This window comes from Lepisosteus platostomus, chromosome 4 (genome assembly GCF_059453375.1).
Source record: "Lepisosteus platostomus isolate fLepPlt1 chromosome 4, fLepPlt1.hap1, whole genome shotgun sequence".
Taxonomy (NCBI): domain Eukaryota; kingdom Metazoa; phylum Chordata; class Actinopteri; order Semionotiformes; family Lepisosteidae; genus Lepisosteus; species Lepisosteus platostomus.
In genome coordinates, this window is record NC_142614.1 from 32407209 (window position 1) to 32425037 (window position 17829).

The following is a 17829-nucleotide window of genomic DNA, read 5'->3' on the forward strand; positions in this document are numbered from 1 at the left end:
CTTTTAGTTCTAGAACAATCTAAACTCAGACTGGAAGTGGAATATGCATTTGTATTTCAAAATATTTAACTTGCCACAAGAAAAAGGGGAAAGGACTGAGTGGAAATAATAATTTTCTTACCAGTCCATATGCTGTGATTCTTTCATGTTCCTTGGTGATATCAGCTACATATGCAAATATTACAGAGAAGGTGACCGAAAAAACTCCAGACACAGAAATCATAGCAAAATACCACCTAGAAAGAAATGTAAAAATATTAGTTTAAAATATATCTGAAACAGCAGCCATACATATCAAGGAAAACTACAAAATGCTTAATAAAACAGTACTGCTTGCTCGGCATATACACCCAACAAGAACACCTAATAGAAATCATTGGAAATACCTTTAGTTCACGAGAAAGCATACATTTTGCTGTAACATCTTATTTTACTTCAGGGCATACAAGCATTGTCATTATATAATGCAAAATCTATCATTCTAGGCATTTAAAAAAATCGAGTAATTACACTTTACAAAACATAACTGGGAAATGAAGGTTGCTATCAGATATTTCAGATTATCAAGCTGTGTAATTCTGCATCATGCAGTCCTTTCTACACAAAAGTAGGTAGATTTTACTAGGATCGGTTTACAAAATGCAATTAACCAAAAATAGCTTTTAAAGCTTTTAAAGGAAAAGAGCCACAGTTATAATGCCCCATGAGATACATGTGACTTGGTACAAAGAGAGCAGTCTCAGCCAGTGCCTCTTACCAGGGACTTATCCTCATTAGAGGAATTGGGATGCAGGTGAAGAACACTGTGACCAGCAGGAAAGACTTTCTGCCCCACACATCTGAAAGGGCACCAATGAGTGGGGCACTCATGAATGATAAAAAGCCCTGAAATATTAAGGTAGAAAAAAAGTTAAAGTTTAATAAAAGTTCTTCCATTTAAAACAAAGACAACCGAAATAAATTAAAAACTCATTTAGGTAGACTTCTGAAGTTTAAAAGCAGACGCCATGAAAATATACACTCTCCCCAGGTTACACATGACTTTATTAACCCGTTACAATTTCTTGCATTAGGAATTATCTTTTCGCATAGACCCCAGCTTGCTCTCCATGAGACACAGACAGGGAGAGAGCTTGGGGTCAGAGCGCAGGGTCAGCCATTGTGCAGTGCCCTTGGAGCAGTTGGGGTTAAGGGGCCTTGCTCAGGAGCCCAACGGAGTAGGATTCCTCTGCCAGCTGTGGGATTTGAACCGGCAACCTTCCAGCCACAGACGCAGATCCTTAGCCACAGAGCCACCGCTCCGCCCCAAGACTTGGCTAACGCAAATTTCCACTTCATGTTAAAACCTCCCATGGGTCTCTTTTTTTAATTTTTTATGGTAAAAAGATTTTATGTTGCATGCATAAGGAGCAAGTAGTACGATACATAACTTCTGCAGATAAATAGCATGGAATAAACATAATGCAGTAACCACCAACATCAACCGGGGCTGAGTTGGCCACTTTGCTTTCACACGTGTGGTAACTTCCAAGTTTTTTCCACTGACAATGGTGAGCAATCTGTATTGCAAATATGTCAGGAACCATCCAAGTGGTTTTATTTTTATTTACTGAGTATTTTATTTGGTGTTTAATGGTGGCAATGAAATACACTGTATTTAAACTTTTTTTAGATGGTAATTCTAATTTATTTACTGTACTGTATATTTTTAAGTGTCTGATATAAGAAAGAGTAGAGAATGAGCCTGTTATCTCTCTTGCTCTCTACCCCCCTCCATGGTTAGCACACACTTATTAATCATTCAACAACAAAAAAACCCAAGGTAATTCTGCTCTCCCGTCTCTTCTTTCTCACTAGACACAGCTTGGGTAAATAAGCAAGGATAACTGTCATAGCATGGTAATTCTTTCACGCCTGGCCCGGGAGCGTCTTGTTTCCTGCAGGTGCCACGGGTAACCGCAGCATTCTCACTAGTCCTCACTTTAATTTGCTTTGTTGTACATACATCCTTTACATTATTAATTTCAAATGTGTACTGCAAGAAGAACATCAATCAAAAAGTATTTATATCATACATACAGAGTACAGAATGATCACTCATTACAGTGAACTTTCAATTTCTTCTTATTAATAATTAACAAACCAATAGATTTATTAATAATTAACAAACCACCTATACCTAAAAATATAGCTCATTTTAAGTTAGGAATTGTGTATTAGAGTACAGATGTTTGTGGCAGTTAGGGCTATGGATTCAATTCTGGACCTGAGGTGCTATCTGTGTGGAGTTTGTATGTTCTCCCTGTAGCGGCGAGGCTTATTAATAAGACAGAATTAAGTGTTCCCAAATGAGGCCTCATCTCTCTGTTCATCTCTGTGGTGCAGCCACAGAGAGACTATTCATGCAGGCTGATTTAAAGATGTTTTCTTTTGATAAGGGACAGCTCCCAAAGGGGGATGCACTTAGCTAAGCCTGGCTATCATGATCAATGGTCATCCATTGGCGCCTATCTGTCTAGGGAGTGCCAGATGGACATCTGGACTGCATTCCTAAGTGTCAGGAGTAAGTGACTCATATCTCACCTTGATCAACCAATCAGGGACTGGTAGGGCCGAGTAACCCACGTGGGACTCTGATGCCCATGAAACTTTCAGCCAATGAACGAGCTGAAGTTCCTCCAGGTAAAAACAGGCAACACAGAGGGCCTGAGAGAGAATTCTGTGGACTTTTCTAAAGGGAATTCAAAGGAGAATTCCAGGGCAGGACGGCCCAGGAGCAGAAGGCTCCCAAGGGCAGGACATTCTCGCAGCGCGCCTCCTGACCATCCTGAGACTCAGCCCGGACAACCACGGAACGGCCAGTGTGTCCGAGTGCCAGAACTTTCCTTTGTTCTAAGAGTCTAGAGCGGAGGTTGCCAGAGAGTAACCAGAGGATCCACCCGAGGTTAGCACCAGCAGCAGGCTTCGTGAACAGGTCAGAACTGTGGACAGCTGAATCACTATTCAGAACTAGCTCTTCATCAGGAACGAACCAGTCCTCTTCCTGACTTGCTGGGACCCACAGTCATCTTTTCTCCTGTGCACAAACTGTGCTAGTTAAAGCCAACACTAACTAGCCGGTCAGTGAGCATCAGCAGCGCATCGTCGCAAGCCGCACAGCACAGCCTGGCACCTAGCCAGACAGCGTGGATTGGACAGCAACAGCCTGAAACTGTTTCTTTGAGCCCGCAGGAGATCTGAATCCTCAAAGATTGGATGAGTATTCAACTTCACTGCATTACTGCTCGAGAATTCAATTGTTATCCCAACCAGTTGATATCAATTTAATTCCTAAGAGTTATGTACTTGTTTTGAGTATCTAATGTAGAAGTTATAACCAAGTTCATTTACAAACGGTCTAAATGAATGATATACTGAGCGTATGTCCTCTTGATATATGTAACTCTTCGTAACTGACTGAATATGTACCTTTTGTATTCTGATAACCCTCTCGATAAGATCTGTTAGGTTTACATGCATATTCTCTGTATTAATAAATGTATCCTCGTGTATTAGTACCTGTGTGTGTGCGTTGTTTGAGTTATATCGCATGGTTGGATTCTAAAGCCATCAAAAGAATCAATTTTGTGATTTACTGCGACAATTAATAATTGTCCCAGTAAATGCCCAAACCCTACAGAACTGGTGCCTTCAGAGAGCACACTACATCCCCATGATTGCATAGGTTTCTTCCGGGTGCTCCTGTTTCCTCTCTAAGTCCAAAGACATACTGGTAGGTTAATTGGCTTCTGAAGAGAGTGTGCGTGTTTCTGTGTTTGTGTCCATGTGTGTCCTGTGATGGACTGGCATCTCGTCCAGGGTGTACCCTGACTTCTGCTCCTTGCTTGCCAGCATAGGTTCTCGCTCCCCAATAACAAAGTATTGGATAAAGTGGTCACAGAATGGATGGATGGAAGAATGTTTGCTTTAGTACAAGAAATCATTTATGAGACAGAAAATGTCATGCAATATGGCAAATGGGAGTGAGACTGATTAAAAATATGTTTCTTCAAATAACTTAATAGACTTTACACAATCATAACAGTTTAACAAAGTCATTAATAGTTTGGACTGGAATGGTAATCATGAAAGCTTTAGTGGCAATCAGGCTATAATATGCTATAAAATATTCAGTATAATTTTGTTTTTATCAGGAAATCAAAGTTTTTAGATAAAGTCCAAATCAGGGACAAAACATCACGACAGACATTTCGAAACGTTGTGTTTTCTTTCTTCTTTTTTTCAGCATGGAATAAACCTATTACTTTTTCCTTTAATAATAATTGCTTACACTTATATAGCGCTTTTCTGGACATTCCACTCAAAGCGCTTTACAAGTAATGGGGACTCCCCTCCACCACCACCAATGTGCAGCATCCACCAGGATGATGCGACGGCAGCCATAGTGAGCCAGAACGCTCACCACACATCAGCTATCAGTGGGGAGGAGAGCAGAGTAATATAGCCAATCATAGAGGGGGATTATTAGGAGGCCATGATTGGTAAGTGGCAATGGGAAATTTGTCCAGGACGCCGGGGTTACACCCATACTCTTTTCGAGAAGCACCCTGGGATTTTTAATGACCACAGAGAGTCAGGACCTCGGTTTTACATCTCATCCGAAGGACGGCGCCTGTTTACAGTATAGTGTCACTATACTGGGGCATTAGGACCCACATGGACCACAGGGTGAGCGCCCCCTGCTGGCCCCACTAACACCTCTTCCAGCAGCAACCTTAGTTTTTCCCAGGAGGTCTCCCATCCAGGTACTGATCAGGCTCACACCTGCTTAGCTTCAGTGGGTTGCCAGTTGTGAGTTGCAGGGTGATATGGCTGCTTTGCAGCCTACGCATGCTGATTCAGCTACCCACATAAATTAACAGATTACTACTGAAGTTTTTGGTAACCCCGTCAAACAAAGTTATTACAATTTCGCAAAAAACAGCATAGATATGGATTCAAAATCTCTCTCTCTCTCTTTCCTAGCATTAATCCCGCATCAGCAGGGTCCGCTTGTCAGCACACCAGTCTCCATTTGGTGGTTTGAACCAAATCTTTGAGCTGATGTTGCCATTAACTGCGACCGAGAAATACTCCAACCGGCGCATCGCTCTGCCTGCCATGGGGGGGGGGGGGGGGGGGAGAACAAAGAAATGTAGCCAATTCATAGAGGGGGATTATTAGGCCAGGACGCCGGGGTTACACCCCTACTCTTTTCGAGAGACACCCTGGGATTTCTAATGACCACAGAGAGTCAGGAACTCGGTTTTACGTCTCATCCGAAGGACGGCGCTTATTTACAGTATAGTGTCCCCGTCACTATACTGGGGCATTAGGACACACACGGACCGCAGGGTGAGCGCCCCATGCTGGCCCCACTAACACCTCTTCCAGCAGAAACCTTAGTTTTTCCCAGGAGGTCTCTCATCCAGGTACTGACCTGGCTCACACCTGCTTAGCTTCAGTGGGTTGCCAGTTGTGAGTTGCAGGGTGATATGGCTGCTGGCACTTACATTTGTAGTGTGTTAATTATAAATATTTATAAATATAAACAAGGCTGAAACTGAGCACTAACCTATTGGGCTGCACGGAGGAAGTGGGCTGCCAGTTGTGAGTTGGGGGGTGATATGGCTGCTGGCAGATATGGGTTTGAAATAACCACAATATATTCAACTGAAGTTAACAAAAGAAATGATACAACATAGAAAATCTCCTACCTTTACACCTTGTATTAGGCCATTCATCAAAAATGTATGCTGTGGAAATGTTTCATGGAGGACCTAAAAAAGAAAAGCAAGATTGCCAAATAAACTAATCTTTTTCATGGTTTAGGATTTTTCTATAGCAGTTTTTTTTAATGATTCCTGTCAGACCCCAAAAAAGCAATTTCATTAGATTTTAGATTTCAGTATTTGGCAGGTTATTATTAGGTGTAATATCTTCTTAAATTCTTCTCAATCCCATGTATAACAATAACATCATGTAAACTTTCAAATGTGCTGTAGGTCACCGTGGCACCTTACGTATATTATAAGGTATAATATGACTTTCTAAAATAAAATGATCATACAGTATGTTATACTATCCACATTCCTACAAATAGTTGCTTGATCTCTGAAAAAAATAACTTTTGTCATAGAACTAGGATATTTTTGCCCCCAGAGAAAATAGGTGCCAGTATTATTATTATTATTATTATTATTATTATTATTCACACAACTTCTGAAGACACTTGATAAATAATGTTCAGTTTCAACTTTAACAATCAATCAATTTTACTGTGATATGGTGCCTTTCAAACAGCAGTCCCAAGGCCTACATAAAAAATAATCATATAAAATGTATAACTTATTAGATTATAAGAAATTAAAAGAATGATGTCAGGAATTGAAGGACGTAAAGAACAAGTCTTGAGGCACGTTTTAAAAACATTAGCAGATGGTGCGATCAGGAAGTATATTCCAAATACTGGGGGTCCTAGGAACAGTGAGGGCCCTACAGCCATCCGGACGAAGTGATTGATTAATTCTTGAAAGTACATCGAAGGTACACCGCATGGCACCTACTAGGTCAACCAGAGAATTTTAAAGTCAATCCTGTAAAATACTGGTAGCCAAAGCAAGACTTCCAGCACAAGAAAAATATGTTCTGATTTTTCAGATCAGCACACAAGCAGCACAGGACTGGACGTACTGTAGTTTCTGAAGTTATTTCTTGGATGATCCAGATAGCAAAGCATTGCAGAAATCTAGTCCTGAGGAGATGAAAGCATGGACTACTTTCTCTGCATCAGTAAGAGAAAGAATTTGTCTTAAGCAAGATACAGTACGTCTCATAAATGGAAAATGGATGCATTGCAGACTTTGTGGATGTGATTAGAAAAACAGGGAAGTCAAAATATATAAAATATATAAATCATCCCTAAAGTTTTAACAGAATTTGAGGGAAGATAGCAGACAAGCTATTAGAAAACCAACACGTTTACTTAACTACATAATTAACAATGAATATAACAATGAGATTTTACACATTCTTTGGAGGTGGCAGAAACTGCACATACAATTGTGGCTTATATATTTAGAAAGTGTTGCTCCTTTCATCTCCCTGTTTAACTGATAGGACTTTTTATGGAAATCTGTGGTAAAATATCTGTAATGGATACAATTTCCAAAACTGAATCTGCATAAAATAATTATACTATATACTATAAAAATATATATATACTAAATTACAGTATATACTATTATACTACCGTCTTTTGGATGAGACATGAAACCAAGGTCCTCTCAGTGGTCATAAAAGATCCCCAGGCATTTTGTCAATAAGAGTACGGAGTTACCCCAGTGTCCAGGCCAAATTTCCCCCCTCGGCCTTTACTGTGGCCTGCAAATTGTCCCCATGTATTATTAGCTTGCACTAGCCCTGCGATGGACTGGCATCCTGTCCAGGGTGTACCCTGCCTTGTGCTCGTTGCTTGCCCAGTAGGCATTTGCACACAAAATGCAACTGTGTGACCACTCTCTTGAATTTCCATGATTGAAAGACTCTCACGTTTTTATTGACATATTAAGGATTTTAGAAAAATTATTCTGAGGCTCTCAGAATCAAGCTCACTCAAAAGATTTATGATTTATATTTTACTCAAAACATGTAAAGGAATTTTATAAGAAATAGATGATTTGGATTGTGGCCATGTTTCAAATTGAAAAATGTTCAATAATATTTTTTTAAAAGGTTTTTAATGAAAACTGAGTTTTCTATAATATTCTCAAAATATTCTATAAATTGCTTCAATTGTTAATTATGAATTGATTCAATTAATTTGTGGTGCTTAGCATTGCTGCCTTGCAGCACTGGGGCCCTGGGTTCAATTCCAGATATGGGGTGCTCTCTGTATGGAGTATGTATTTTCTCCCTGGATTCACGTGGGTTTCCCTAGATGTGAGTGTGTTAGTGTCTGTGTGCCCCGCAATGGAGTGGCATCCCATCCAGGGTGTACCCTGCCTTGTGCCCATTGCTTGCCACAGAAAAGAGAATCACAAAAATAAGAATTAATTCTATATACTTGAGGAATCCCTTTTTCACAAGATATTTTAAGTTTTAAAAGGCAATACAGTCATGTTTTTTTCTGACCACTGAAAGTGTTAAGTTTCCAGATGTAAACGTATATCAGTAAAATTAAAATCACAAAAAGCCAAAAGCCTGAAACACAAATTTCTGTGCTTAGTAAAGGCTCAAGTATAATAAATAAAAACCAATTTAGAGATAGTAACACATAGTAGATGATAAAACAGAAATAACATCCAAGCTACACTATAAATAGAAAGGTAAATATTGTGAAAGGGATATGATGTAATTATGTACCATGGAGCTTGTTGACTCCTGTTTTTAAGTTCATTCATAATACACAATGTATGACTTAAGACCACTGGACACTGCACATCATAATTTACTAACCTTGATAATACTGTCTGAATATCCAACACTGTCAGGACAAGATGAATCTTTAATTTCTAGTCTTAACATGTTATTGATGTTTAGAGTTTGGAGATATTTTCCTGTTTCCTATTTTTGCACTTCAAGCAAGGAACAGACAATAAACAAAATACATATCAAAATGTTTTGAACATTGCACCAATACCCTGTTAACACAGAACTTCAGCACAAACCAAATTGACTTCATTTTCTACCTTGACGTTAAATGTATACACAACTTCTTAATTTGGTCGTATAAAAACATACAGTACTTACAGTTAACATTGGAGTTGTTAATAAGCCCCAGGCAAAAAATTCCAAGAATATTACAATCACAGCATGGGTAACACTAGCATTCCCAATTCCCTGGTGCTGTGAAAAGAGAAAGAAAGAAGTTAGTAACTTCTAATACCACATATTAAAGTAATAGCATTTCAAACAACTGAAGACTTTGGAATTGCATGTGCAATACAGAATAAGATCTAAAAAATGATTGTGATGGTCAAAAAAGTAAATACATACAAACAAAAGTGCAAAGTGTTTAAAATCAACAAAATGAAACAGAAAGCATTAAAATTAAAAGACTGGGAATTAGATTTAACCAAGATGCATTCACAAAATGTCTCATGTGGTGAATATTTGTTGCAAACGGTTCACCTGCAAAGTCTGTGTTGTATTCTGAGGTAGAATCGATAGCACACAGAGGTAAATAAAACATATCTTACAAAAATAATGTCATACACAAGAGCCGAGTATCAGCAAACTATTAGATATAAATTGATAAAAAAAATAATAAAATAAATTGTTAAATAGGCCTAGTAAACATTCCTAATGAAATTCATAACTTTCATACTTATATTTCAGAGCAATGGCTAGTCAAAACATTCAGAGATGTGTATGAAGGGAAAGGAGGAGATACAGTGTCTCAATAATGTCTCTTTTTGTTGAGTTACATGTTACATTACTAAGTGAATGTTTTTCATCAAAACCTAAATGCTCAAATTGAACATGTGTGGGCAATAACTCAAATGTCTGCAAAAACAAAAAAATATATAGAAAATAAGCTGTAAGAATTCAAATCAGAAATGAAGCTTCCACCCATTATGAGAAAGCCACTTGTCCTAGTGTGGGTCATGGCAACTTGGAACCTAACCCAGAAGCACATGACATAATACATTCCTTTGTAAACCACAAGTGCCGTTATTTTCAGAGCCCAAAAACGGTCTCTTCTTACACCATTCTTGTGCTTAACAAGCAACCACTTTGCATGGACAATAATAATGTCCAGCTACTTCAAGTGTAATTCAACATCCACGCCAATATTTTAAAATAAGTTTACTACTGAAAATCCTTCTTCGGTTTTCTAAGTCTTTACTCTGTCAAGTGTGAAGCGACACTCCTGTGTGAAGTCACAAGCCTCAGTTGAAAATGCAGGTGGGCTTCATATGTGGCAAAAAAAATGATTGGAAGGAATTTCGGCTTCCATGACCTCTGACAGTTGGGAGTAGACATTCCCATAAATTGAAGAAAAACTTTATAGGCAAGAACAAGTCACAGGTAGCTTAACTGGAATATGCATATGATCTCTAATAACACACTTGAGGACACAAGTTCTTAAACTATTAAACTAATGGGTCGCTTTGTTTGCAAATGAGTCACAACACTGGTGTGCAAAATAGTGGTGCTCTTCAAATAGTCAACCAAAAAGCAAGTAAATATATACTGTATTTACAGTTTCTATACTGATCACACTGCCCAGAAGAAAAAATACCAGCTGAAGATGCAGAAATTGAAACTGTTTGACAAGCTGAAGCACCACAGAGCAAAGCTGAGCTAAATTCATGATGTACTGATATAGCAACGGTTTGTTACACTCCAAATGTTTACACTGAAAATGTGGCAAAAGAACTACTATCACATTTTAAATTTAAATGTTTTGCTGTGAATTAAAACTACCATTGTTTTGAGTTTAGTAATTTTCTCATAATACATCATGCTTGTTAGATGTGGTTAATAAAAACATTCAAATTATATGCTAGCATGCTGTTTGATTTGTTTGTTCTCATGACGTATAGGCCAGGGTTTTAATTATTTCTACTAAGTAACTACAATAATAGCATACAAGCACTGAATGGTAACCAATAAGAACATTACAAATAATCCAAATATGTGGAGGCCAATCTGCTCGCAAATCTAGCAGTTCATGCTGCCTTTTCTTAAAAGTACCCCGAGAATGGGCCCAAACAACCTCACTGGGAAGCTTGTTCCACATCCCAAAACAATTTTTGTAAAGAAAAATTTCCTATTAAATGTTCTCAATGAATTCTCTTTTAGTTCCAGTTATGACACCATGGTCTTGTGCTACTGAGATTAATCATATTTATAAGATCACTTTATTGAGACACACATGAGACACACAGACAGGGAGAGAAGCTTGGGGTCAGAGGGCAGAGTCAGCCATTTATACGGCGCCCCTGGAGCAGTTGGGGTTAAGGACCTTGCTCAGGGACCCAATGGAGTAGGATTTCTCTGCTGGCCGGGATACGAACGGGCAACCTTCCAGCCACAGGTGCAGATCCTTAGCCACAGTGCCACCGCACCACCCAAAGAAAGCTCAGGCCGGGAACAGGGTTTGAGCCCCCGACCTCCAGCATGCGAGTCACACGCCAAAGCTGGATCTTAAAATCCTTGAATTAGATCTTATCTACCATACTCCTTTTTTATATAGTGAAAAGATTTACAGTATGTCCCCTTACCTGTCTAGACATTACAACACCCTGAGATCAGAAATCATTCTTGTTCTTCCTCTTGGAACTTAATAGGCTAAAACTTTCTGTGTTAGTGACCCAATGTAACTGAGTATGCTAAGTAAGGTATTACTGGTTTATTGCAAAGCAAAAACACAATGTCCATCCATCTTTTTTCTAAAAACTTTATCCAATACAAGGATGTAGGCTACGACTCCAGGGTGTATCCTGCCTTGCCCCCAGTGATTGCCAGGTTAGGCGTTGGCATCCCCCGCAACTCCATTCTGGATAAAGTGGTTTAGGCAATAGAAAGATAGGTAATATTTTAAGCAGCTGACTATCCATCTTTCTCAATTTAAATAGTTCCAATGAAACTACATGAAAAGAAAAATCTAAGCTTTTTGCTGGTCAGCCTTTGCCACAGTCATTTTAAAATTTTGTTACCACAACATTAAAATCTTTGGTTTACATCAGACAACTACACCCATTTTTTCAAGTTTGAGAAGGTGTTTTTTTATTTTTCTTATCAATATTATTCTGTGGCGGAACAGCAATGTAGAGACAAACCTCTTTTGAAACAAAATTTGTTTTTCAAAAAGGTTAAGTCAAAGATGGATCAATAGCAGACATTTCTACTAAAGTCAATTTTTTAAATCCATTTTTTGAAACTTCAAGATGGTATTGCAGAGAACTGTTAAGTGTGTAATTTAGAAATATCAATAGGATGATAGAGAACTTCTACCTGTTATCTGAGTGAATGCTTTTGATTTACAAATAAAAAGGCAAAAAATTTATAAATACTTGTAGGTCCTCGATTCTATTAAGCAAGGTGAAATTCAGATAAGTTCTAACACTTCTTAAAGAAAAAAGCATATACATATTAATAATATTCAAGGTTTTAGATTTATTAAGACTTAATAAGTAATAATATATTTTTAAATGTCAAAGGCTGTAGAAGTGCAGTGTCTAATGGACAGTTAACATGTCGATATTTTTCAAGTTTTCCTTTGGTTCTGTTTAGGTTTCAATAATAAGCAATTTCCTTTGTCCCTTAGCCTTATATCTCAGTATTAGGGGTTACACAAGGTCTTTGCGGGGACCAAAAAAAAACGTTTGGTATTTGCATCAGGTATACCGTGTTGTGGTTTTTCCAACATATTGTTCAAGAACGAAGCCAAAATTACTACTTGTTTCATACAGACCTTTACGGTTACAGTCACATAACATGTCATACAGTAGCATAAAAACACATTAGGCCTGCACTTCTAGAGTCCCGAAAGACTGCTATAGTCAAGAAAATAAATCTATTTAGATTAGCTTAGTGTTGTGACTTAAATTTGCAATAATTATTTAGTATTTTAAGTATTATGGTGTATTACAGTATGATGTTTGCTACAGTACGTTTGCGATAGTCCTCGACTCACTGACTCTGGACGGTAGAGTGTCTCTACCATGTACAGGTTTACAGTTAAGGTGTTGTTTACTGTACATATTCCTCGAAATAGTTAAATGGAGTCGTAAAACACTTGTCGCATTTCACTAAAGTATGACGAATGAAATAGGAAGCAGAGGACTTCATTAAATATGTAACCTACACTTTATCAAGTGCTTCACACAAAACTATACTGCTCCAACTGAGACAAGCAAGGTACAACAAGGTAGAACGTGTTAACTTCGACATTCAATGACAACCTTAACTATCTTTCGTCGTATCTACACAAATGTAGTGTACAGCTCTCTAGAGTGTGTGAAAGCCTTGAAGAATTTAAACCGATATACAATTTAGGGGGCACTATAAAATCCTGCAGAAAAAACAGCTTTCAGATTCTTGCAAACTTTTAACATAAAAGAGTTTGAAGAAACTTTTGGTGAAGCTTAAAGACGGTGAACTAATATTAAAAGAATTTAACACTTTGATCATTGTAACTGGCAACACCATAAAATTGAGTCAATAAAATACACGTTTTACACTAAAATGAAAACAGCTAATGAAGAAGGGGATATTACATTCAAATTAATTTAAACAATTATCATTATAATATAAATATATATATATACTGGCTCATAATGAATACAGACAAACGTTCTATAACCATAAATAAAACTTTATTCTACAGCAATCGTCTCCTTTTCATCTTGCGTACTGTTGTGCCCATATTGGCACAAAAATAGCGTTTCCAGAAAACCTTCACTGATGCTTGAATCGAAACTAGAACCGAACACAGTTACTCGTGTTTTTCATGTCAACACTACAGGATATGTTACAGTTATTCATATATATAATCATGAAGTTCCTTCGCTTCTGTTCAGTTTTCGCGGAGGACTGCAATAAAATTGAAAGCGATCACTTACATTGCTCCCATCTTTCATTATGATCTTTTTGACCAACATGATGCGGTTGGTCTGCTTCTTCTTTTTCTCCTGGCTCATCTCCTCACATTTTTCCGGAATTATATAAAATCCATGTTGCGTAGATATTTTCGGTGTACCTGCTTCTTCCAGGTTGCCTGCTTTGTTGTTTCCTAATTATAGTTTATTTAAATAAGCAGACTAATATTGCTACAGCACTTTCCTGTCTTATGGGTTCCAATTTTGGCTCCGCTCAAGGCAACACTACAATCTTCTTCCTGCCGCCGCCTTTGACACACGACCGGAACATACGTAGCCCCGTACGGAATGACGTCTGATCGCTTAGCAACCAGGGAGAAGTAGTCGTTCCATTGTTAAGCCTATGTACTGTCACGGTGAAGGGAGGGAGAGCGTAGGCGTTCTTTTAACACTTAGACCAAGGATTGTTAGACGTCCGATTTTTGACCCGTGTTCAGCTATTAAGGGATTTGTTAAATTTTCGGTATGGCAGATTATGTCCCCGGACACTTCCCAAGTAACTCCGGTGCACTTGTTTTGTGCCGTGACAAAACAACGAATTAAGATGTCACTGTCCATATAAGAAACAAATACTATATGGCAACTCTCTTAAGGATTGTTATGATTGTTGTTTAAAGAGTATAAATGGCTTTAAAAGTAGTAATAAAGCCAATCCTTTATATTTTAGGGTATATTTGAAGAAATTTGAAGACCTGAAGAAGTGATGGTCTTGTTGTTTGTATTAATAAAGCCTGTTTTTCATATCAATAAGCTATAGAGAAACTAAAGGTCAATGTTGCGTTGTATATTCGGAATAAAAGAACGTTTCTTTTATTTACAAATTCAGAAGCTTACACGTTTGTATGAAAACATTGTGTATTTCTACAGCATTACATTACAGTATGTATGAGTTAGCAAAAATTGGGTCCAAGGTTTGAGGCAAAAAACCTAGAGGGTTGAAGTTGGATGCAGCCTGTTTTCTCTTTATTTCAGTGCAATGAAGCTCAGTGACGTTCTGTCTGAACAATACCTATTAAGTTGAAGTTTTATTACATTCTTTAAGAGCTTAGCTTTATTTTAGTTTTTTGCCAGCAGCCATATAACCCTGCAACTCACAGCTGGCAGCCCACTGAAGCTAAGCAGGTGTGAGCCTGGTCAGTAGCTGGATGAGAGACATCCTGGGAAAAACTAAGGTTGCTGCTGGAAGAGGTGTTAGTGGGGCCAGCAGCCGGCGCTCACTCTGTGGTCTGTGTGGGTCCTAATGCCACAGTATAGTGATGGGGACACTATACTGTAAAAAAGCACTGTCCTTCAGATGAGATGTAAAACTGAGGTCCTGACTCTCTGTGGTCATTAGAAATCCCAGGGTGTCTCTCGAAAAGAGTAGGGGTGTTACCCTGACATCCTGGCCAAATTTCCCATGGGCCTTTACCAATCATGGCCTCCTAATAACGCTCATCTATAAATTGGCTTCAATACTTTGTTCTCCTCCCCACTAATACTTGATGTGTGGTGAGCATTCTGGTGCTTTGTGGATGTCATCGCATCACCCTGGTGGATGCTGCACACTGGTGGTGGTGCAGGAGAGTCCCCATTACCTGTATTGCTTTGAGTGGAGTGTCCAGAAAAGCACTATAAAAGTGTAAACAATTATAAATTATTATTATTTTGTAATTTTTAATTAATCTTTAGCCAGTCTAGAAAAGCCTAAGCACTGCAACTCAGCTGGGAAGATATCAGAAGAAAATATAACAAAACTGCTGAGGCTTCGAACTGGTGGAATAATCTTTGCCTAATGACTTTAACAAACAGCCTAAAATAAAAAAAAGTTTTTCTCATTTGATGTTTTTTCTTTGGTAGCTAACATCTTATAATAATGCTGTGACAACATCATGCTTTTCAGTTTTAATTGATGCTTTAATTGCTGAATGTTTACAGTAAATAAGCTTGTGAATGAGACTGAAAGGTGAATTATATGAAATACATGTATTTGAAAACTTTCAGTGGGCTATTTTAATGTTATTTTATATTTGATATATCTTGATGAAATATTGCCGGGTAAGTATTTTTTTTTCTTATTCCATTTTTCACTCTTTAAAGGTTGGCACCGTGGCCAGCATTGCTGCCTAGCAGCACTGAGGCCTAAGTTCAATTTCTGGGGTGCTATAGGCGTGGAGTTTGTTTTTTTGTTCCTATGTTTGCGTCAGTTTCTATTGAGTGTTCCGATTTCCTCCCACAGTCCCTCGTGTGAATGTGTGTGTCTGTGAATATGTCCTTTGATGGGTTAGTGTCCCATCGAGGGTGTATCCCACCTTGTACCTGTTGCTTGCTGGTATAGACACCAGCTCCTAAACGAAAGTGTATTGGCTAAAGAGGTTAGAAAATAGATGGAGGTCTTTTACAAACCAGGCATGCGCTATCATGACGATAACTTGCTAAGATTAAATTTAGTGCATTCGTTTTTGGAAAGGTGCGTAAAATGAAAAAAAGAAACTCAAATGCAGCTCCTGAAGTAGACTACATTCTGTCATCCTATTAATAATGAAGTTCAAGCTTTTGTGCATTGACACTCAATATGTAATATATCCCATGTCTTAACTGACTGTGCGTGCATGTAAAGGTGGATTTGATACTGGAGATGTAATCCTATACAGATTACTACTTGGCTCATCATAGTTATCAACTAAACTCTAATTGTCATTTTATTGCTGCAAGCTCCTGTGTATCTCTGTATCTAAGCAACATGAGTACTAGTAGAACTGTGAAGAGCTGCATATCATCATCCATCCAGAAGTAGAGGGCATATCTGTACTGACAAAGGCTGGTGTTGTTGAAAGAGTGAGAAGCGCTCTGAAATAAAATTATTTTTTTAACTATTTGTGTTTTACTGCACAGGAGATGAAGAGTTTAAACATATCAATAGCTTTATACTTTCTTACATATCTTTATGCATGAATGCATGTATTTCAGATAGAAAAATGGCGTTGGCAAGTGGTCATTGGATTGAAAAAGAGATCAAAGGAGCCCTGCCGTGCCCCAGGTAAATTATGCTTCCTTTTCTGTCTGCTTTGTCTTCATATTTATTTGTTTTTACTTTGAAAAATAATTTAAACAAAACAAGTTGTAACAGTTATTAAAAAAATATTCTAGAGGATTATGTTTACATTCATTATGTTACATCCATTTAAAATTTAAAAACTTAACTGAGCACAGAAAATGATTTTGTAATTAGTTATTTTACCCTATATACAGTATACTGTACATCAGCTGATTCTTATAAGCTTCTAATTGAGCACAGAATTTACAATAAAAGTACAAAATATCAGAACATTATTTTTTAACTCAATAAAACAATAAACTACGGTTCCTGTAATGTAATGTTTAATGTGTGTTGCAATGTTCCCTTCATAAGTTGCCTACATACCTCTGTTAGTTTTGTTTGGACTCATATTATTCATGCATCTTTGTAAAACTAGCTACTTTGACAATATTTTCAAATATTGAGGAAGAGTACAGAGTAACAGGAGGGTAGTACAAAATTGAATATTTTTTAGGCCAAAATTAGTTTTAACTAATATAATTTAATACACTTCTCTTCATCTCCTGTAGTTTAACACTTCTGAACTTTCTAGCAGGAAGTTTACAGGGGTGTATTATAAATGTTAATAAGAGACTTGGGTTTAGAAAATCATATGGAACAATGTAAAGGATGTGAAATAAGGAGTCAAAGAACAAAAACAAAGTAATTATACATTCTACTTCTTTAAACAATGCTAATTTGACAAATTGTGATACAAGTAAAGCTTAAGCGCTCCTATCTCTGATCAATAACATAGCCCAGAAAAGAAATTCTGGACAGGAGTCATATTGTCTTACTGTATATAGATAAATAGTAGATATTTACCTTCTAAATTCAAGGTTTCACATTTTTACAATGTCATTCATCTTATTTTAAAGATACGTTTGTATAGTTTCAATTATCAGGGAATTTTTCAAGATTAATGTCTTGTGTTTTAAACCAAGGTAGATAATAAACATACTTTTTAAACATTTTATAAAGAAAAATAGGTCTTGTATTACGTAAGCATAGTCAAATATTACTCACTGTTTTTTGTTTTTCAAAGACATGGTCATGCCCTGGCAGTAGCTGGAAATATAGCATTCCTGTTTGGTGGCATGTCCACCTTGAATTCCCTGGTGA

At 37.6% G+C, this 17829-nt stretch overlaps 2 protein-coding genes across 2 annotated transcripts in view; one reads left to right on the forward strand and one right to left on the reverse strand.

The window, feature by feature from the left end:
- LOC148673113 (solute carrier family 71 member 1-like) overlaps positions 1-13925 on the reverse strand; it is a 31639-nt gene extending 17714 nt beyond the window's left edge. The window contains exons 1-5 of the mRNA XM_088629390.1: positions 13614-13925; positions 8791-8886; positions 5757-5819; positions 758-885; positions 122-236 (exon numbers count right to left, since the gene is read on the reverse strand). Of these exons, the coding sequence (XP_088485516.1) occupies positions 122-236; positions 758-885; positions 5757-5819; positions 8791-8886; positions 13614-13691 (480 nt within the window). The 5' untranslated portion in view covers positions 13692-13925. The remainder of the gene's footprint in view (positions 1-121; positions 237-757; positions 886-5756; positions 5820-8790; positions 8887-13613) is intronic.
- A 2508-nt stretch (positions 13926-16433) lies between these two features.
- LOC148673114 (kelch domain-containing protein 1) overlaps positions 16434-17829 on the forward strand; it is a 36185-nt gene continuing 34789 nt past the window's right edge. Inside the window, exons 1-2 of the mRNA XM_088629391.1 lie at positions 16434-16668; positions 17753-17825. Of these exons, the coding sequence (XP_088485517.1) occupies positions 16580-16668; positions 17753-17825 (162 nt within the window). The 5' untranslated portion in view covers positions 16434-16579. The remainder of the gene's footprint in view (positions 16669-17752; positions 17826-17829) is intronic.